The following is a 23,425-nucleotide window of genomic DNA, read 5'->3' as shown; positions in this document are numbered from 1 at the left end:
AACCAGATTAAATTATCCTTAAACCTTCAAATTAGAGCAATAATACTTAAAAATGTAAAAAACGTTAACTAGCACTATACTTCAAAATACATTGGCAGTGAAACATCTGTATTGGAAAAAGACTGGTATTACCACTAGAAATAAAACTTCTTATAATCAATTTTACTTTATGTTTTTTGCAAAGTAATGTCTGTTTGAACAGCATTTGCAATGACTGATCAGGTTCTGAGCAGATATGGGGCTGGGAGCAACACAAGGCAGGTTAGTATATAAACTGAAAACTGAAGCTCGCTAAAGCTCTGCCCTTCTGAGTCCTAAAACCAAGTTGTGAAATTTAAAAACAAATTTCAAAAAAGACCATACAAAAACTATGAATAGAGTTTATAAACAGTGTTTCCCCTACCATTACATTCGGCTATGTTAAGCTAATAGTAGTGACGTTGGTTTCAGTATTTAAACTACCGATTCATAATTATTTGAAATAAACTTTACTCCTAAACTGTCCCAACTTTTAACATTAAGAGGTTGAGGGAGGAAGAATAAACAAAATCAGCTATTTAGAAACTGACTTATGATTATGTTATCCATTAAGTAGTGACAGAGCTTCAGTTTTAACACTACCAACTAACTTCATTAGCAAACATTAATGCCAACTTTATTAAAATATTACATTATGTAACAGTAGAAGAGAAGTCAAACAGGCTACCATCTAATGGCACACAGCTACAATTAGCCTAAAAAAAAAAAAAAAATCACACATCTAACAACAATTACGCAATGTTGAATAGCATTAGTGGCAAATGTAGCTCTCAATCAAGGCATCACTAACCTTTATGTGAGTGTCCCTTTGGAGTGCATCTGATGTCTTCACCTGTGGTAGAGAGAAAAGTCTGTTATTGTGGAAGCTTGTGGAAACCAAAACTTTCCCCTACTAGTTTAAACATAAAATGCCAAGTGTGTGAGTCTTACTTTGTACATCAGACACTCCCAGCTCCAAGCCACTAACGTGCAACTGTGTGCACCATTTAGTGGCTTTAACTGAAACTCCTACACCATGGAGTACACAGCTCCTGTAAGAGAGGAGCACATTTAGTTCTGTACATTTTAAATTCTCAAAATTAAAAAAAGGGACATTTGGGACATGATGTAATAGACAAGGGGCAGAAAGCAGTTAAACTAAACCTACCAATTAATCAATCTTTACAAAAATCTCTGTAAATCACCAACTCTGGTTACACTCACCCTATAATTAAGACATTGTCTGTTATTTCACCACTAGATGTCACTGTAACAAAGCCTTAAAATGAATGAACCCATTAGTGTTGGGAGGTTCGACTCTTCTTACTGACTCAAATCAGTTACTCTCGAACCCTCACGTGAACGAATCTTATTGTGAGTCATTTCGTTCATTTCGTTCATTTTTACAGCCGGTGGCGCCGTGTCCCTCTGTAGTATAGTGCCGCGCATTGATATGGGACAAAGTATAATAAGTATAACTACCACAAGCAATTCAAAGCATGTGAAAACATAAGAGGGCAAATACACACCACGGTACAGTGACTTCTGTCCTGCATCCTCCCTGCCAGTGTTGTTTAACAGTGCCACAGTGACTAGGTAGCTGTCACGTGACAAATGAACGAGAGTGTACTGCTTCACACACACATGAGCTGTGAACGAGAACGAATCTGTGCAGCCTGTGGAGCTTGTCACGTGACAAATGAACGATGAACGAGAACGAGGAGGAGAACGAATCTACAGCTCTGATCCGTGCAGCCTGAGCAGCCTATCATGTGACAAATGAACGATGAACGAGAACGAGGAGGAGAACGAATCTACAGCTCTGATCCGTGCAGCCTGAGCTGCCTATCACGTGACAAATGAACGAGGAGGAGAACGAATCTACAGCTCTGATCCGTGCAGCCTGAGCAGCCTTGGTTACATATGATTTCATGACTGGATAATGTACTATTATATTTATTATATAATGGCAGAGTATAACACAAAACATGATGTCATTTTAGAAAGCATTTATTTACAAACACACTTTACATTATATACACAATAACACTACACATCAACAACAAGCAAAGACCATTAATTATAATTTCATGAATACATAGCGTTTGCCTGGTGTCACGACAAATTGAGGAGCGTCAGATATCAGACATTCATTTCCTTGTTTGTTTCTGAGTCCACAGCCCCGCAGCTGAGCTTCAGCTCTCGCGTGACAAATGAGCAATCCGGAACGATTCGTATGAACGATTCGTATGAACGATTCGTATGAACGATCTGTGAACGAGTCACAAGTTCCTTTGCTGATCATTTGCTGCTGGCCAATTGGCACACAGCCTGAGTGGCTTGGCCGTCACGTGACAACAGAACGAAGATCCGGGGGCTACCGCGACTCAGGAACGAATCATATCTGTTTCCTGTCCTGCCAACTGAGCTTTATGCGGCTGCCTGCCATGTAGCGAAAGAACGAATCACTCACTGAGGGGACTCGTTACCCCGATTCATATAGAAGATTCGTTCATATCGAACGAATCGTTCACGAGCAACACATCACTAGAACCCATACTCCAGACCACTGAAGTGGTTCAACACCGATTCATTGCTTTATTTGCACATCACATCATTTAACTAAAATGGTGCCAAGGCCTTTAGTACCTAAAATTTGCTACCTGTTGTAACAGTTTCCAAATAAGTGATACCGTTTTCTGACTTGCATTATCCCTCCACTAGTGAATCAGAACCTGACTGTCATGGCTTAATTCTAACTTCTCTCATTACCAAACAGTAATCTATAGCACCAATAAGAATAAAATGAGAATCAAACAGACCCTGCACTGCAGGTTTACTTGTAGTTCCCAGAAGTGGGAGGCTGAGCCTTTAGCTATCAGGCAGTCCTACTAGGGAACTAGTGTCCTATTAGGGTTTGGGAGGCAGACACCGCCTCCACCTTCAAGACCAGACTTAAAAGCTGTTTAACAAGGTCTAAACTACAGGGTGTAGGGCCAGTAGGCATAGATAAAGCCATTATATAAACACTGGTTTCAGAAACTGCCGTGTTTGTCCAGTAATGTGCGCTTGCTGCATGTTCATCCTCTCTGTCCCATCTATCACTTCCTGCCACCATTTGCCCTTAAGGTGTTTCAGGCTCTGGGTTTCTATATGTGCTTTGAGAATTCTAATGGTAAAAAGCACTTTATAAATAAAACTGATTTGAATTAGAATGTTCAGCCACTGCTCTTTAAATGCTGCTATGTATGCCAGAGCTTCACTGTTTAATTTCTTAGATTTTATTTGCCAACTTAATTAAAACATGGTATTACATAACACGCTTAACAAGCTAAAACACCTGACAACCATTGCAACGATTAGCATTAGCGGCTAACGTAGCTAGCAACCAAGGCATCCACTGACCTTTATGTGAGAGTTTCTGCTTCCCTTTGGCGCGCTTGGACTAAATAATTACACCATGCTCATTGAAACCAATAAAACTGGAATAGTATGTGAATACTAACGGACCCTATGGACTTTATTAACCACACTGTTGAGCTTCAGCTACTGTTTTAATGCTGCTGTGTGCGCCATAGCCTATGGCCCGCAGTTACAATTAGCCTAACAAGCCAACACACCTGACAACAATTAAGCAACGTTGATTAGCATTCGCGGCTAAGGTAGCTAGCAACCAAGGCATCCACTGACCTTTATGTGAGAGTTTCAGCTTCCATTTGGACCGAACAATACTGCCGAGTCCAAACTTTCCACACTCAATGGAGCTCCCACGTCTGATGTCCTCACCTGTGGCCGAGAGAAACCATGATGTGTGAAGCTTGTGGAAACCCAAACTTCTTCGTACTAGTAACACAAAACGTCAGCGTTTCTTACTTTGTACATCAGAGACAAGTCCAGCTCCACGTTAAAAAGCCACTAACGCCGCACGAACTTCGTGCACAATTCAAAAGCTTGAATCTGAAGCAGCATCAGCACCATCAGAACGCCTAACTCCTGTGAGGGAGGCCTGCAGCTATTTATTAGCATGATGATTAGCATAACAAACGGCATGACGTCGTTGCGTGACATGCGCAAAACTTCCGGAACTAAAAATACAGCGGGGAAAATAAAAAAATTAAATAAAATGATAAACAAAATAATTCATTATTGATCCCACCAACAAAAACAATTAAACAAATAATCAAATAACATTCAATTAGATAAAATAAAAAATAAAATAACACTTCACTAATAGTTTATATTAAATTAAAAACACTATGATATCTGTCAGAGCTGTGGCCTCTGGGTGACGTAGCTGTCATATACTTGTCACATGCTATTTGTATAAAAAAATTGATCAGCAGCTCTTCTATAAAATCATAGGATAGGTACCATGCACTTCTAAGAGTGTCATTTTCAGCAATGCAATACCAATGCCATAATAAAGCATGTAAAAATGTCTACACTACTTTGATTCCACAGCGGTAGGATTGGGTGTTCAGGGTGGTGGGGACATAAGTGTCATTCAACGTATTTATTATATATATATATATATATATATATATATATATATATATATATATATGTAAATAGCATCAAACAGTGTGTTTATGTGTGTGCTGATAACGGTTTTCACTTAGTTGTTAAATTGAGGGCCATTCATAACAAACACTTCAACACCACTATGCAACACGACTGACTTGTTGCATATTGTCCACCATTTTGGTGTTCTTTGCTTTTCATAATACAGGCTGAGTACATTTAGAGCATTCATGCATTCACATTATGAAATTAATACAAAGTTGTTTAAAAAAAATGCTTAAAAACAAACATTGAATTGTGACAATATAATATTAGATAAACTGGACTAAAAGTTGGTTTAAACTGTTAAAAGTACAACATATGTACACTAAAATAATACATATGAATTTTGTCTGTAAACATCTGATAAAAAGTCAGGCTGAAGTAGCAGTAGCGCCCCCTGCTGCTGAAATAAAAAGCTTACAGCACCTGCTATTTCCAGACAGTCTTCCATCCAAATACCAGGAAAGACCCTGTTTAGCATCTGAGATCAAACAAGATTGGGTGTTTTTCTTTTTTATTGTTATCATAATATTCATTTAAAAATATTTACATTTAAGACATAAATGCAGAACTGAAGAAGCCACTCGGAGGAGTGACGAAACGTCAACAAAAAATCCTTGAGTACAGTTGCCTCGATTTAAACTCATGACCTGGATGAATAAGAGCATCTACAGACAAACAGATAAAAACTAAATCAAACGTTCCTTAAATTATCCCTAAATCAACATAAAATGTCCACAAACTAAAAAAAATAAATCACAACAAAACAATACAAAGTGCTCAAAAATTAAAGCACAACATTTTATAGCCTATGTAAAATAAACTGTGGCCATCCAGAATCATTTTTCTTTGAGTTTTGTATGACTGGTGCAGTATGTGGAGTGATTTGCAAATTATCTGATGAGGTTTATTATGGCCTTTCCTTTGCTGTTTGTAGCGTCCCCAAAGAGGAACAGCCTCCACTCTTCCTCCTTGTTCACACTGCATCTGTTTTGTTCCTGAGCTGGGTCCTCAGCCTTCTCAGGAACGGGATGAGTGCCAGAGGTTTCTTGGTTTACCTGGTGGAGCACAATCCCTGGATGTGTTTTCCTGAATCTGAAGTCCGTGCTATGGATGTACCCACGGGGCCATGTTTCTCCCTAAGGTGGCCCAGATGCACTCCCCACGCCCGGTCGGCTGCTGGTGCTCTTTCTTGTCCCGGACGTGCATCTGATAGAGGGCCTTCATATGGATGTCATTCAGACTGGTTCCAGCCTGCAGGGAAGAGAAATCACACACATCCATGTTATTTTGTCCTGGCAGCCTCTTCTCTCCCAGCAGCTTTAGCCAGCGCTGAGGGATGGAGGCAGCCACACAGATCCTGGATAATGGAGACAGCGAGCATCTTTTCTATATTTCACCCCTTTCTCTTGTTAGGATCTCTGCAGTGTCGAAGCCACTGGGTCAGCAAACATCCTCCAGCCTACACACCTGCAGAGACAGGGGACAGACAGCCAGCACGTGATTGATCAGTGAAAGAAGTTTGTTACTGTAACTCTACATGTTTACATTTTGCATGTTTCCCTGTACTCCCTCCCAGTTCTTTACATTTGCCTCTTTCTGTTTTCCCCCATCTATACCCCCACTATTTTAACCATGTTCACCGTGTTCTGCTCTGGCCCACACCTCATGTGTGTCTTTTTTTAGCTCCTGATGCCTCATTATCTTTATCCACCACCATAATGTTTGTGTCATCCATGTACTGCAGTACGAATCCCCCACCTTTACATCCTGGATGCCCTCCTCACCATTGACCACTGCAGACAGGGGACATCTTTGCCTAGCGGCAACAACTGTAACAAGGGTCCAGGGGCATAAAGAAATGTCCCCTCCCCTCACCAGTGCTTTTTAACCTTCTTTAATAGGTCTGTGCTCCATCATACCTCTTCCAAGCAATAAATATCTCAATGCTATTGTTTAAAATGTCTTTCTATTGCTTTCACCCCTTATGTTTGATGGAGTAGTGGAGCAGATTTAATTCCCTTTGGTTAATTTATTTCTACTCTACCCTGTGTATTATCCTTACTTTCTTCCTGTGCTGTAAACTTTGACCCACTTCCCTTTATAGGTCTGAGTCAGAGGACACCGGTTTGTTAACCAGAAAGGTGGACACAGGTGGGCACATGTGGACTTCTCCAGAATCTCCTGACCCGCCACATGAGCAGGCAGATCACTAAAGAAAATAGTTCAACAGTTGAGATGAGACTATTTCTTCACCTTTTAGTTGCACCATCACTGTCATCTCCTTTCCAGACCTTTTTATACTTGATTTGTTTTCTGACTCCGACCTGTGACGTTGCTCTCCCCCTCCTAACGAACATGACTGGAAAAGATGGAAAACATGACAACAAAACATCGCACATGTTTTGTTGTCTTTTCCAGTCATGTTCGTTTATTGATTTAGTCCGTTTTCCTGGGCCATGGCGTGGACCCGTATCCTTCCTGGGTTTGTCTCCGTGGTGTCCATCCCCGACAGTCCGAGGATCGCGGGGTGCGACAAAAAACACTACTTTAATAAGGAAAAAAATAGTGGATTGACTCAAATAAACCAAACAAATCAAAGGCTGTCTCAAAGCTCCCGTTTGCTCCTTCCGCACCACCTGACCTGTAATCGGGCGTGTTCAGGGTGGTGCAGCTGAAAGCAACGACGACGTAAAAAATTACCTGTTGTCAGTTTTGTTTTTGTCCCCACACCGATAGCAGCTGACTCTGACCTCAGAAGTTAATATTCTATCTTTAAGGAGAAAAAAGCAGTGAGCTCTTATTTAATATTACGACTCTGAAATGAACACTTGTGGTCAGTAGTGATGCAAAGACACCCTGCTGCCACTAGATGTCTCTGTATGCCACATAATGGCTGGTCAGATAGTTCTTGTGATCTTAAAATGTGGACTATTACACTTAAATGATTAACTTTGCTTCTTCTTCTTCTGTTGACTACATTAAGATGCTGTCATTTGAAATGATTTATAAGTCAAACACCTTCGTGTATACTTCATATACATGAAGGTGTTTGATTGGACAGCCGCTGGAAGGTAAACTGTAGCAGTCATTTCAGGTGAGAGAAAGGTGAGAGGAGAGAGCAGATGGCACTCAGGAGGAGACGACGAGACACTGGCTCCGAATGCTAACAAAATGTTTGGAGCAGTGTGATCATGACAGCACATAAACACAGCAGACTTCGTTCCTCTGAATATCATTTATTGTTCAATCTACATCAGTTGGTCCTGGGACAAACTGCCTCCAATCATTTTCTTAGTTCGTAGGATACATTTATGATCAAAGAACACATTTCACACTGCTACAGATTGACAGAACTGCCATATCGAATGTTAAGATATCTATTTACTGTCATGCTGAGTGTTTTTTTATTTTTTTTTTTGAATCAGTAGTAATGACTTACTGATGCTGTTACTGCTGCTAGTGTGGCTTCTGGCATAATAATGGCAAGTCCCAGTGGGTGGATGGACGGCATTCCGTAAGTATCGTCCTTCTATGGTAGGAATTTGTACTGTAATTTACAGTTAGATGAAACTGAACCTCACGTCGTCTGGCCCAGGTTAACAACACAAATAAGACAGACAGTGTAACATGTTAACCCCTTGTAGAAAAAAAATCAAATGCATCAATATTTTGACCAATCCTTGTAGCACAATGTCTTACTTTGTACCTATGTTTATTAGTTGTGCAGTATTTAAGGATAGTAAACAGCTATGATCGTATAGAGATCTTAATGTATCTACAGCTTTGTATATCCTTTTGGTTATGAGGATTAGCATAGTCATCCTGTACCTAGTATTTCATGATTATTATTATTATTATAAAAAAAGACCTCCGTAGAGTGACACTTCTGTACATGTATGTGTTTTTTCTGTTTTGTACATAGCTGTAATGGTTAGCTTTCATTCTCACTCTGTCTCACACCATAATTTATGGCAACTCCATTGTAGCTTCACTTTGGCAGTCATAATCCTGTGGTGCGTATGGAGGACCCATGGCCTCCCTTGTTCGAACAATTGACTCTCAGAGAGTCGTTGCATCCCGACAACCGCATTCCTGCCACACCCTCAGACGGGCCATCTTGTGTGCAGCATAGTTTTTTGTGTAGTCTTTTAGATAAGTTTGTTGTTAGTGCTTTCGCAACTAACCAATGTTGTGCTAGTTTGTAGAACCCCTCTTCTTCGTCTGGCTGGTCTGTAAAAAGGCCATTTCACAGTTAAGTCCCAAGCAGCAGTCTTGTTCAGGGGTTGGGTCGCGAGACGCCAGAGGCTCTGAAGGGCCAGTAGTGTCAGTCCATCCCCTCCAGCCAGATGCTAGACCAGTGGTTCCTGATACCTCCTGCTCCAAAAGCTTTTAAAGCTCCTTCTAATTTGTGCCAGGTTTCATTATTTTTTTAAGCTGCAACTCAAGCAAGAATCTTTGATATTATTAGGAAACACTGTGCTAGCCCAGGTAGACCAGCCTATTGCAGCATGCAGCTAATACGGCTATCTCAGCTAGAAAACCGGCTCATTGATGTGTACATTTCTTGCAGCAGTATTTGACAAAAGTACTGTAATGAAAGCTGGAAAGGGACATCTATGATGGAAGCTTGTGATATGACACCGAGAGCCATGAAGTAGATATATTCAAGCAGAAGCATGGGATGTTAGCTGTATTAGCTACAATTACTGTTGTCGTTTTAATGGCTGGCTGGGGTAAAGACCTGTGTACATTGGTGCCCTTCAGGGCCCTGGGACTGACCTTGACCTCAACATTAGCTTCATGCGCCATCTCTGGGAGAGGCTTGAACATCCAAAGGCCTTATTCAAAATATGGATGCCAAGAAGATCAATGAGGAAAGAAGAAAAAGTATCCAGCCACGGTCGACGTTTACTTAAAGTAGTTAAGACTTAGAAGGTTTTCATATGAACAGGCAAAGTTGTCATTGTGTTAAACAAATATTCAGTGGAGGATACTTTTTCGCTCTTGTAGTCTCTTGCACTCCCCACAGCTTTGCTTCTTAGCTTTCTCTCTCTCTCTCTCTTTCTCTCTTCAATCTCCTCTTCTTCATTTTCCTTCACAGACTGTTCTTGTCTGGTAACTCGGCTTCTGGACTACGAGGAAAATAGACGGTGGCTTTGTGCTCCTCGTAGCGGTCAATGTGCTTGAGGTGTACCACCATGTGCAGGGCATAGGCTAAGACGAGGAGCAGGATCAACGATGTCACCAAGCCCATCAGGATGGCCGGCGTCAGGAAAGTAGCGCAGTCACTGGCCGACGCAAACTTGTCTGACTGCACATTGAAGGCCTGGATCTGGAAGAGCAAAGAGAAGGCGGAAAGATGAGATTAGGCTGATCTAAAGAGGACAACTGGCTCTTACTGGGCTTACCAAGCTCAGAGACACTGGACAGATGGACAGGTCGAGACAGCCCTAGCAGATGGCTAAACAGACAGTGTTCTGACAGACTGACAGACTGCCAAACAGACGGTAAACACACTGACTGACAGCCAAACAGGGCAGAACACAAAAGGAAGTAGCTGGCAAAATACAGACCACATGCACACATGTAGAAAAAGGGAGGGGGGAGGGACTCTGATATAACAGTGAATGTGCAGATATTATTATAAGATTTACACACACACACACAAAAGCAGTGCCCGTCATGTGACAGTGTACCTGGAAATCAGTGAAAGTGATGTGCCAGTTAGCGGATGTGTCAGTGTGGGAGCTGGGCACGAGCAGGGTGTCATATTTGTGCAGGCTGCTGACGTGCTGGCAATGGTAGGATGAAGTGGCAGGAGCGTAGACCTCACTGGCGTTGAATGTAGCTTCTTGCGTCCAGTTGTAGTGGATGTGAACGCTGTCTAGTGTGAACCAGTTTTGACCAGCTGCCTCATAAAAAGTGTTGGACATCTGAAGCCTGATGGAGGAGACAGGCAGTGCAGTTAGTTGCACGCACACAGTTACACTACATCTATATACAGCACAATTTAACTGCTGAATGTGATAAATAAAAGGTTTCCAGTAGGTTATTTATCAGTGAAAATATTTGAATTATACATGTGCATTTTACCTGATTACTAGGCCCCGCAAGTCCTCCACATCACCAAAGCGTAATGAAAGCCTGAGGCAGAACAAAACCACAAACAGTAAAAACCTTGACAGAAGAAATGTCAGTTGACTACAGGAAATTTCTTATCAAAGCTAAAACAACATAAGAATTTAAGAATAATTGTGTTGTCTGATATAGAATGCATTGGTTGTAATTGTAGATTAGTGAGCGGCATTGTAACAAAAAAACAAATTGCTCAGTGTGTGACTTACGTAGCTTTCTCCTTGGTGCAGATGGAGCCTTTAGTGTCCACAGGTGAGGTTGGGTTGAAGACCCTCTCAGTCAAATCAATGAAGGTATGGTTCCTGTAGCGGATTGCCAGCCGCTTTGCCTTAAACAGAATGCAAGTCTTCCCGTTGTACGACACACTCAGTGGGCCGTAAGGCCCCATGAGGGACTGGAGAAGCTTCCTCTTATTGTGAGGCATCCCAGGCTGATGCCAGTTGAAAGGCTGCAAAAGTATTATAGAAAGAAGGAATGAGCCACAGTAGTAATACAGAAACAGCAGCCATCTTTCAGCCACAGCACTGGCAGCAGCAGCAGCAGCAGGTTTACATTGTTTTACTGCCCTCTAGAGGGCATCTGATTTTCATATTCAGTGACATACATACTGTAAAACTATGGCCCATATAAGGGACTGAATATGACCCATAAAAGGCCCTGGAGGTTCTTGCTGTTTTTGCTGAGCCTGAAGAAGACTTGCATTTGTGTTAATATTACATCGTCCTTTATTATCTTTTTTAGAATTGTCTGAAAAGAAGTCATTTCAAATTGATGAAAACTTTGTATTGTGCTTCTAACATGAGGGATTTTTTAATGTATTTATTGTCAAGATGCTGACTTTGGTGGATCCAGCCACTAAGGAGGACCACTAGCTATTAGAAAGCATCATGCTTCTCAATATAGCTGTTCCCATTGTTTGCCTTCTACAGTATGAGTCTGTGTTATAGATGTAGAGCTATATTTTGTTACCTACCAGCTCATGATTTATTCTAAGCCCAGCCAGCGTGCTTTGTTGCACAACCTGCTGTCTGCCTTTGTGCACCCTGGGGTAATTAATTTTTAAAGGTCCAAATTAAAGATCACGGTTAATTTAAGCTTGTCACCGTGATCATAAAATGTTAGTTAAGTGTAAAGTTCAATGTTCTGACCGCCATTTGAATTTCAAATGAGAATGGGAGAGTGAGAACAGGAGCTTTCTGAATATGCACATAATGGTGATGTTACTGCTTGACTGCATGGGCTGTAACTGTGCAGATAAAAACTGCCCCCCTCTAGCTTTTTAATCTCTTTGGCTGAATCCCTGCAACTCACAGAAGGGTGTTAGTGCTAATCCAGCAGTAATTTACAATACATGCAAAGGTGTGGAGATTATGAAATTATTATTTTTGCTCAGTTTAATTTAAAGTGTTTTAAGGGTGCAGTCATTGAGATGACAATTACTGCTCCAATATTTAGAGTAGTAGTTTAGGTAAGGTGTCTGCAAAGAATCAATTTGAAATGTACATAACTGCGCCAGAGTGCATCAGCTGATGCAGCATGTCTTCACTGAATGTTCAGTCACTGTGGTCCACACTGTGTGTGGGTGGCTATGATGTTTTACCTCTGGTGAATCTGAGACTAACAATATTCCCACAGCCAAGGTCATGCAGCATGGCTGAGTGAGCATGCTCTGTTTTGTTTGCGTGCATCTCGGTGTGTGTATTTGTACGTGTCGACAAAGATAGAGGGCCGGCGGTGAAGACGGTGAGAGCAGAGAAGAGAGGCTGTACCTGCAGTATTCTCCTCAGTGGGTTTTCATCTTCAGGCGTCAAAACAACCTCTTCACTCTCTAAGCCGTACTCCCCATCACCTGAAAGAAGCATCACGAAAGATTATATCAGTATACATATTAAGCTGATTGCAATGCTGCATTGCAGATTGCAACCTAATCATAAAAGTTCAGAGGATTTCATGCACTGCACACACACACAAGCACAAAGAGATCCTGCATGCACCTCATCGCTCAGGCTCATATCTATTTCCAGTTGTTTTGCGTCATCACACTGACTCATCAGCACTTTATTTCACAGTTACGGTAGTATTGTTCAGTGTTTACAAATACTGATCATCTTGTTCCAGAATCGTACGTTTTGATTAATTTTATGCCTAAATTTAGCCACACATCATCCCACAGAGGTGTATGGATCACACACAAACCACACTTTAAAATCAGATTATATCACATCAGTGTTGCCATGCTGTCTCCAGAGTTAAGGAGGAAATGCATTTGTCAGGTCTATCTATTCAACACATCAGCATCAAAATTACCATGGCAGGTTTGATTGAATCAGGTCTTGTGTCACAGCAGATTTGTTACTTACTTGATGTGACTCTTGTTGCTTGTTTGGGGTTCTCTTTGCTGTGGAAAACAGAGAAGACACAATAAGGTCGTCTTATTTATTATCCTCAGTATTATGATAGATTCCTCTATATTCTGCATTTCTTATAATCAATCAAAAATGAACATTTTAGTAGCAGTGGAGGAAATATTTACATCGGTTTACTATGACTAAAAGTACTAATGAGTTATAATAATTGTTTATTAGGAAAAAAATGTCTATAAAAGTAGCAAATATAGGGAGTAATGCTGTCAAAATGACCCAGAATTCAAATTTTCGGTTTATTTAATTTAATTTAATTTTTCTCCTCAGCCAACATTCACAATATTGACATAATTTATCAAGTATTTTTGTCAGTGCACCGGTAGATTAATTAACTGCTCCATTGTGTTGTTTCTTGTATAAATGTGCAGTAGTTTGGTTTGTTACACAGCATACAGACCTCTTTGTTATCAAGATGTTCACATCTGCTAATTACAGGTTGTGTGAATGCCTTTTACGATATATACAGAAAGCCTTGCAGTGTTGTATTACATATTAAAGTGAGCAGACAAGCCTGTCTTAGATATAATATACAGGGAAGGTGTTTAGTTAAGTGATAACAGTTTGTAGCCAGTAATCAAAGTTTTGGAGAAGATGCAAAACATATGTAATCATCTCTTAACAGCAGGTTCAAACAAACCTAGAGAGAACATCTTGACTGTATACTGAATTCTTTGTGCACAGAATTTTACAGACACTTTTCCAAATTCTGTAGCTAGGTCTCCTCAGCGTCTGTACATTAATCTGCCATTTGTGTGTTGCACTGCTCTTATTATTGGCTGATCTTTGACGTGGGACTGCCCTACATACGATAATGCACAAGGGGCAGAGAACAAACCATATCCTTTACCTTCACATGCTTACACGACAGCTGTCCTGCTCTCAGTCTAACTAAACCCCACATAGCCTGGGCTTCTTGAAGCTAATCCTGATCCCTTTAACTGTCTAATCAAAGACGTAATACTCCAATGGGCTTACTGGGCGGCACTGACATGGCAAGTTTTGTTTGTTGTGATGGTCCACCCTATGGTCTCACTGTGTGGTCTGTCCTAGACTGTCCTCAGCTATCTTATGCAGCCTCGCTAATCTCTACACAATAGCCAGTTATAATGGGCTTGTAAAAGATAAACCCTAAGACCTGTGGGACTCAGAGATACAACTAGCTTCCGTCTTTTGTGTCACCTGCATTTGCTTTAACTTGTGTTTCATCTTTGGTCATAGGCGGAAACACCAAAGCATACCGTTAATATTATCTTTATCTTTAATTGAATAATAATGCCAATATCTTGAAGGAAAGTTATTCATAGGATCACACAGGTGCTGAACTGAAATTGTATACTAAACTTACACCCACAGACTCCAGTCAATAGCTGTGGCTTTGCTGTTGTCATACACTTTGTTTCTCTCAAGTTGCAAACTCAGACATCATTGGTGGGACTATGTACTGCAGTTACAGGTGATGTCTTTAAAGAAAGAAGCAAACTTTTCTTTTGTGGCAATCGACTGCATAAACTTTACTTACTAACCTACTTGGACGATGACTACACATTGTAAAAAAAAAAAGGAATGAGCAGGTTCTGTGTAGATGGCAAGAAGGTTGCCACACATATCAGTGCCAGCAGCCTGGAGCAGTTATCTACCCGTATGGTACAGTTTCCACCTGGGCAATATTGTGTGGTTCAATGCCAGATGGATTAGGATTAGTGTAAGCACAGGCCAGGTCCACTGGAGCCCAAACATGGAGAGACATCGGGCCTGAACAAGATGAAGAGATTAAGGCGTGATGTCACAGCCTGCACCGCATTCTAGACAGTTCAAGTGTTAATTAATACATCTGAACTGACCTCTGAAACCGTGACTGCCTGTGCTCTGCAGTGGAGCTGACCGTGGACACTGTAGTCCAAATGTAGCAGTTTAATGTTATTTTGTTGTTTTGAGTTCACAGCTATGATATCTGTTGGATGGGAGCACATAATCAGCAGTACGTTACTAGACTGTCATCCCATGTGTCCATGTGTTCAGCCTAAACATCAGCATTAAGATCTGTCTACATTCAATGCTCCCTTTGTGCACATGTGTGCATATGCATGCTATTCTTTGAGTCAAAATGTTACTCCAAATATTTATATTTGCCCAGGTGAATGCTGGGTAAGCAACCCTGTATGTGTAAGAGCTGCCAAAAACACTACATTTTTGGCAGCAGTGACACAGAGATACTTAGATGCTGCTCACATATCACTTGCACTGATATGACATTAAAGAAAAGTTACAAAAAAATCCCTTTGCACCATTCAAAACTTACGAAACAGACTCAGATATGTAGAAATTCATGTAAACACTGCACAGCCACTGCCAGTGATTAACAAACAAAATCAAACACAAGCAACTAAGCACTTCTTCCTGCGCACCTATGCAGGCCTCAGCTGGCTGACAGGGGCCAGAGGAGTCTGTGTGTGTGTGTGTGAGTGCTAACTAAACCCCAGCCGTTTGTTCCTGTGCCAGTTTCGCGAGGTCAGCAACCCAGGACTGCTGCGGCCCCATCATTGGCTCAGCCTGTCACACGGTGCTTGGGTGCTGAACAGGCCCTTTATATAATCAAAGCCATGCCAGAGCCACTCCTTGGCTCACCTCGCCACACACATCCTTACAAACGCACGCACACAAGTGTACAAACGTGCACCTGCACATTGCACATGTCCACATCACCATAACAAGATTAACCTGAATACATGATGAGAATGTTATGTGTGCGGTTATTTTCGTGTCTGCCTTTTAAATATTAACAGCACTACTGGTGGTATGTCGATCAATACATTTTCACCGGACATCTTTATTCAAGCCTGAAGATGGATGGCTGATTAACTGCTGTGTGCTGCTGAGCAGAGGAAAGGTGTGGTGCCTGCTCTCCAAACTTGTAAACAACTCTCCTAAACACAGAGTGCTGAGCCACTGCACTCACACACTGTAGAGCAGGCTCTAAGCCTCTGCATCCAGGACTGTGGAGTTAGAGAGTCACTGCGAACTACAGTATTCATTCACAACCTTCAAAAACGTATACACTTATACAAACTCATACTTAACAAATATACACGGTTATCCATTAGATTTGTTTTCCCAGCACTAGAATTATGTGTATATCAACTGTGTTCCAGACTATAGTGATGTGCTGTTGTGCTCATATTTCCTTGTATTATGTCTACATGAAACCCAGCTATGATAGTATTTCACAATGTACAGGATAAACTACTTTGGCAGCCAATGGTTAAACTCTGAGATTACTGATATATTCTAATATGAGTGCTTAAAAAGTACTCTGTCGTCGAGTAAACTACTGTGCCAGATTACAGCAGGAAACCACGTCTCAGTCCCACACTGTGCAGGTGCTGACCTAAAGATGCCGCTTAGACAGTGTCGCTTTGATTGCAGCTTCACATTCGACCTCAGGTCGAGTGCCAGAGTTGTCTAAATCTTTGTACTCCTCTGAGATCAAGTGCGTCTGTGCTCGCCTGGCAATCTGTCATTATGACAGCATTCAAACAGGGCATTCCACACATATGTATACCTATACATGATTATTTGCTCTCGACTTTTCTTACTTTGTTTGGGTTCTGAATCAGTCTAACAGGTGCACATTTTTATGAAATAAATAACATCTTGACAAATTACCTGCTGGTCTTTTAAGCTCTCTTTAAAAAGGCGATCGCTGATCAATCTTCCACTGAAACTCCAATACTTCTATCTCTAAACTATAGCTATGTTTTTGAATTTCACATTATTAAGTTGTATCCCGAGTGTGAGTTTACTTTAATATTGCTTTGCAATATTTCTGACCCTGTTTGGTCTTTTTAAAGTTGCCAGCGGCCGTTTGAATATCGGACGGTGTGAATGATATAATGTAATGTGAGTGTGATGTAGCAGGCAGGAAACTGGGTCATACCTACTTTTGTAATCATGAAATGAAAAGCGGTATGCTGATTAACACCTGAATATTTGTTAATAATGAAGTTTGAAACGTAACTTGCTCACTTCAGTCTTACTATTTCAGTTTTCTCTGGCTCTTCCAGTGCTGTTGATGCACAGATGAGTGAAGAGGTCATTTTCAAAATTACTTTTGACCCCTAATCTGTTCCCATGTTTGGAGGCTCATATTCATTTTATTCAGTGGAAAAGCATTGTGCTTGGATTGTTTTATAAATATTGCTACCATTGAGATTATCAGTTATATAAAAATGCATAAACATGAACAATTGGTCAAACTATTTAGGCAAAAGTTCATTCAATAATCATAAATGTGAAGTACTTAGATGAAGATGAGTATATAATTCATATACTGTTCATTAAAAAACTCTAAATACAGCTTTTTTTCAAGGCTTCTTGCAACTTGGAGTCTATCAGCAGCAGGGATTCAAACTCATTTCACCTTTTCAAAAACATAATGTCCCCTACAAGGTCTTTGAAATTGAAAGTATGAAATACTGCTCTTATATAACAGCATCTTGGAGTGTGTCAGAGCTGAGACCGGAGCTGTGACGGAGACCAGAGCGGTTACGTTGCAGAGTTACGTGCAAAGTTTGGTCCAGGGAATAGACTCAAACCCCCAGGAGAAATGATCTGTGGTGTAAAAGTTGAGATAGGGATCGTGTACAAAACTGGAATGAGAGCAGTCCCTGCAGATTTTGTATATTGAATACTAAATCAAAGGTACTTGCGCCCCACACTTGTAAACATGTGTCAGATAAGACTGTTTAGTGCATTAAATGAAAGCATGGTGGGAATGATCTTTCATCCTTTGCTGAAAGTGCAATAACAAGGGAAATCATTGGAACAATGATTAAAAAGCACTGAATCAGAAACGGCAGCCTGTTATGGCTTTGGAGCGTTTGTGCTATAGAGGATTGTGCGAGCCATCACGCATGGCACAGTTTCAAGAGCCTTACATGGCTTTGGCACAATATTATAGGTCTTTGCTGTGATGTCTCTGTAAGCAGGCTGGAGCTGCTGCTAGCAAAGGCCCCAACTGCCCGCTGAGTCCGGTCCCTGTGACACTGTTGTGAGTGCCCCTAGGTTTCAGCCATGAATATTTTATTCAGATTTGACCTGCAGGACTGCATGTGCATTGTGTAGACATGGCCGGCTAGAATTCCCTCCTCACTCTGCCTCCCTCCCTCCCTCTCTCTTTCAATGACTGCATCAGTAAACAGACCCCAACAGACCATCCCTGATGCATCCTCTCCTCTCCTCCCTGTCCCATCCTTGTTTATCTCCCCTCTTCTTTCCTACACCTCTTTTTGCAGGCCCACTGCCCCAACCTTCTTTACCTCCCTCCTGCCAGACCAGCACTACTGTACAGAGACAACAGCACCAGCACCAACAGCATCCGTGATCGATGAGCAGCGTCTGATGCAGTCCCCAAGACTGAGACAAACAAAGCCCCGCTCAGCTCTGCTCTCCCTGTCACACCAACACTGCCTGCATTAACAATCTGAGACACACTCAAGGTGAGAGAAAGGGAAGCGTTGGCAAAGGGAGGGAAAGAAAGAGACCCCAAGAGAACGCATCAGCATCCCAGCATCCCTGCATGCGTCTCCCTGTACCCCTCCCCCCCCCCCTCCCTCCCCATACACCCCTTCTCTGATCACAGCACATATAGAGAGGGTTGATGTACCTTCTGTCCAGAATTTCAGGCACTTCGTCATAGATAAGTCCTGGCTGATCCTCTTCGTCAGCGAAGGACAGCCCAGGCCGGCTGAGAGCGGACAGCAAGGCGAGGGAGCAGAGGAGGAATACGTGTGCAGCCATTGAGACAATGAAAGGAGACTGCCGCTGGTTGAGCTCCGCTTCATAATCTGCTCTTCTAGCAGCGCCTGACTCCCAGCTCCTTCTGACTGGCAGCGACCGCGGCCAATCAGTAGCGAGCAGAGCCGATCAGCGTGCGTCACAAGTCCCCTCGCTGCGCCCTCTCCTCTCCCTCTCACCCTACTCCTGTCTCTGTCATCCTCCCTCTGCCGCTCACTCTGCTCACCCTCCCACGTCCACTCCTGTGCTCTCTATCTTTTCTTCATCTCTTTTATGCACACATAGCCACAGGCAACCCACAAGTATAGACGGCGGGTCGTCCTTTTTTTCATAACACACCTCATCGTACCTATGCTACACACGAAAAACAAACAAACAAACAAATCGCACTCCCGGGGACACGCATACCCACACGTTTGTCCCCACACACATGTTGGCACACGCGCCTGCGCACACAGGCACACTCTGTTACTAGAGCTGGCTTACAGACACGCACATACCTCTGTGGAAAATCACCTGGGAATGTCAAGGTCAGGTTGTGTAGGAGGGACGGGAGGATGTTGACATGTCTTTAGAGCCATGACTGCATGACCTAGATCTCCAGTGCGCTGCCACAGTAGCAGAATTAATTCACTTGATGTGTTGTTGTGAGCATTGAGTGGGCCCGCGGCTGAGGAAATTGTCCACTGAGGCTGCAAATATGGATGACAGGAGCAGCTGAGCAGCCGTGGGATGAGGGTCCAAGTCTGACGACCGATCCTATTTCCTCCTCATTATTTATCCTCCTATGCCTGAGACGCGCCTCAGGATCCTGATACGTCCTCTCATATCTTTTATTTCCAGATTCGATGATGTGATGATTTTCAGAGCAGAACGTTTGGAGCAGTTATATAACCTAAAGTTATGACCTGCTATCATGGGAGATTTTTTTACGTCGATGCCTGGTAATGAGTCACACTATAAAAAAAATATAGATTGTGTCGTTTTCAGATGGAATAAATAGTTTTTTTCCCCCCTGTCTCAAACAGTCTAATTAGGCCTCTGGCATGATGTTACTGAGGCAAAGTAGATTAGTTTGATCACATAATTTGTTATTAAAGTAATAAAATCATATATAAGCCTGCTGGCTTAACTGTCAAGGGGCAGACTCTACTACAGTCAACAATGAAATAAAACCTTTATAAGAAAAGGCACCAGCAGACAAGTGGGTATCACAAAAATAGTAAGTAGAAGAAAATGCTCCTCCTGCAGCCTGTTTAGTTACATTTCACTGACCACCATGCCTATTAGCACATCTGTAATTATTAAACACCATGAGGGCTGTGTCCTTGCTGTGCATGCTGCTTCCAAGGTTTCAGAGATAAACGCTGTGGATGTCTGGTCAGGCACAGTGTAACACCAATACAGTCCAAGCAGCTCTGTGCAGCATTGAGCATAGGTGTTGACAACAAATGACGCTGGTTTTATCTAAACAAAAAACATGCAATGTGTTAATGTTATACACAGTGAAATCAATCAGATCGATGCTAAAAACTTAAAAGATAATGGGATATATTTAGTTTATTTTCTACAGCGTGCTATGTAAAGATCTGATCTGTGAGTCTAATAGCAGCTAGTGAGCAGGGTAACTAATATGTGATGCTAACTTGTGCATCTTTGTGCAATGGTTGTAGCTTATATACAGGGCCGGCCCAAGCCTTTATGGGGCCCTAAGCAAAATTTCATACCACCACCTCAGCATCAGATGCTTCATCATCCTATAGGCTGCACTTATAAAATATATATATTTCATCCTGGACTTCTGGTGCTCTTGGGGCCCTAAGCGACCTCATATTTCGCATATGCCTTGGGCCGGCCCTGCTTATATACCAAAAGTGTGCGTGTGAGTGAGATATGTGTGTTTGTGCTGAGGCTGGAATACTGTTGAGTGTGTGAGTGTGAGAGGTCAGATATGTCTTCCAGGCCATACAGTAACAGGAGGTGACTAAAGACTGCCTCAGCCTTCTACGTCTGCCTGCTGCGGTCGCTTCATCAGGCCAGTGTGTCAGTCTACTGCAGGGGTGGTTCAAACAAGACTGTCACTGCTGCCATCACAGCATGACAGCATGAACAGACGACAATCCAGGTGTGATGACTTTAAAATACAATCTTACACTATGATGTCTTACCACATTAGACTCATCCCCAGCATACTGGATTATCACTATCTCACTGTCGTGAGAAGATAACACAATGACAAATCACACAAAGCATGAACTGTTTAACAAGCAACACTAGTGTAGGAGTAATCAGGGTATATTCACACATTAAACTTAGGAGCATGTGTTGTGCAGGTGAACAGTATCTCCCTCAGGTATCGTATGTGTCTCTGTGATGAGATTGTTGGCTGAGTGGTTCTCTACTTGTGCACTCATTTCACAGGTTTGTGTTTGGCCCTCTCTTGGTGACTAATACAGCATTTAAGATTATGAAACAGATCAAACATACAGAGCTGGGGGTTACTGTCTATTTATAGGTATGATCTCATGTCCAACTTTTTTAATCCTGCTCTTTACGCACACATAGAATACAGAGGCCTGCAACACACAGACTGATGTAACAGGTTAAATTTGCTCTACACAGCATGTGTTGATGGTGATATATATATATATATATATATATATATATATATATATATATATATATATATATATGACTGCTAGCATGAGCATCTGATCTCTGCGATGTCTGAGCTGGAGCAGCATTAATCAAAATGCTAAAACCCATAAGAGGCTTCGAGTGTTGTGGGAGGGTTAGTGCATCACTGCAAGCACTGAAGTGTATTTATAGTGTCAACTCTGCATAAGTGAATGTACAAATGTGTTAGAAAATACAGAAAAGAACAGGATTATGTGTTTTATTAGCATACACATTTGCTTTCTGTCACAACACCGTCCCTTATACTTCACACTTTCTGTTACCTTTTTTGCTGACTTTGCTCACACACACACACACACATACACACACACAGACAAGAAAAGAAAAGAAAAGCGCACAATCTTTCAACTTAAATACATTGTCAGCAAATAAGGCAAGCTAGAGGCATCACTATAATTGATATCATGTATTAGTCACATCCCATTTGCCATAAATGTGTCCAGGCAGGTCACATTTACATAATGGAATAATCTTATGATGAAATAAACTCTAAAAAAAAAAAAAAGTTACAGTGTAATCCCAATCTTGTTTAATGACTTTGCATTCGACTACACATTATATAATTCCAACACTTAAATGCGAAAACATCCTTTATAAAAACTAGCCTATTTATTAAATATAGAACAATCTCCAGGTAAGCACACAGTTTGCTAATCTGATGAGATTACATAATGTTCTCAAAAAGCTTTCAGTGAGTCACTGTTTCATATATATAGGATTTGTCCCAGGCAATATGATAAATGGAGGATAATATTGTTTTTGCACACAGTTAAATAATCATGTTGAACAAAACTGAGAAATTAGGTCGTATTACCTCCCGTGTACGCTCTGTTTGACACAAACACAAACACAGATTCTGTCTATGGAGCCATGTCCATTCATATAACACTCTGCATCATGTTGTCTTTTTTTGTTCCAGCAGAATTCAGACAGTTGTTGTATTCCTTTAAGCTCGCAGCATCAATCATGTAGTACTACATAAATGGAGACGCTCCACACAGAGCAAAGCAGAGATATGATTGGCTGTAGTCTGTGAATGGCGAACCTTAGAGATTAACATTCATGTCACATCACTGCAGTTTCATTCAGTCCTCGGTGCCTCTCCTCAAACCACCCGGGTGCTACGCCAGACTGTGACACTTGAGGGTGCTCACAGCAGCAAGCAAACCTTCATGAGGCACAATGATGACATAATGATTGGAGAAGGGTGTCATCTGCACTACATGACCACATCAGAAGTCTGCACATTTAGCTGTATAGGTGATTCAATAAATAAATCAATAAATACATTCAGATTAGCCTAAGTAGTAAATTACCTGCTACTGTGATATAGAACAATTCCACACCATAAGTGTTACTGTATGTCACTTATAAGCTGTATTTAGCTGTTCCTCTAGTGGACAAGTAGCAGCAAGAAATCCTATCACCTACATGTGATCAGTTCATGTCCCCTCCCACTACGATAATTAAGCTCACATGATAAAGGAACACTACACTAAAGAAATGATACATTCCAAATGACTTGACAAATGAATGTCAGAGAAGTGAAGTGCTCAACAACTTAACTTAACTACTTAATCAATAAAAAATTACCTACAAGCATGTCTTGATATGGAATAAATCTATCAACCTTGTCTCCTTCCTTTTAAAGCCACATCGGCTTCACTGAAGATGAAAAATGAAGACGGACAAGGAGAGGCCTTCTCATTAAAAGCTGACGCATCTTTGCACAGTGCTTCACTTTAGGTTATCTAAAACGGGTGAATGTGTAGCCTACAATATTGTCTGCACGA

The 23,425-nt window shown here is 41.5% G+C and overlaps 1 protein-coding gene across 1 annotated transcript; it reads right to left on the bottom strand.

Moving 5' to 3' along the window:
• Nucleotides 1–7,964: 7,964 nt before the first annotated feature.
• Nucleotides 7,965–18,998, bottom strand: atp6ap1lb (ATPase H+ transporting accessory protein 1 like b). The gene is made up of 7 exons (XM_028410291.1): nt 18,805–18,998; nt 13,080–13,117; nt 12,489–12,568; nt 10,929–11,167; nt 10,678–10,728; nt 10,281–10,524; nt 7,965–9,916 (listed from the first exon to the last, which is right to left on the bottom strand). Exons 1-7 carry the CDS (start codon nt 18,936–18,938, stop codon nt 9,680–9,682), a joined length of 1,023 nt encoding a protein of 340 aa, XP_028266092.1. The 5' UTR covers nt 18,939–18,998; the 3' UTR covers nt 7,965–9,679.
• Nucleotides 18,999–23,425: the final 4,427 nt, after the last annotated feature.

The sequence above is a fragment of the Parambassis ranga genome, chromosome 7 (assembly GCF_900634625.1).
Source record: "Parambassis ranga chromosome 7, fParRan2.1, whole genome shotgun sequence".
In the NCBI taxonomy this organism is placed as follows: domain Eukaryota; kingdom Metazoa; phylum Chordata; class Actinopteri; family Ambassidae; genus Parambassis; species Parambassis ranga.
Note: the sequence above shows the minus strand (reverse complement) of the source record. Positions and strands in the feature narration are given on the sequence as shown.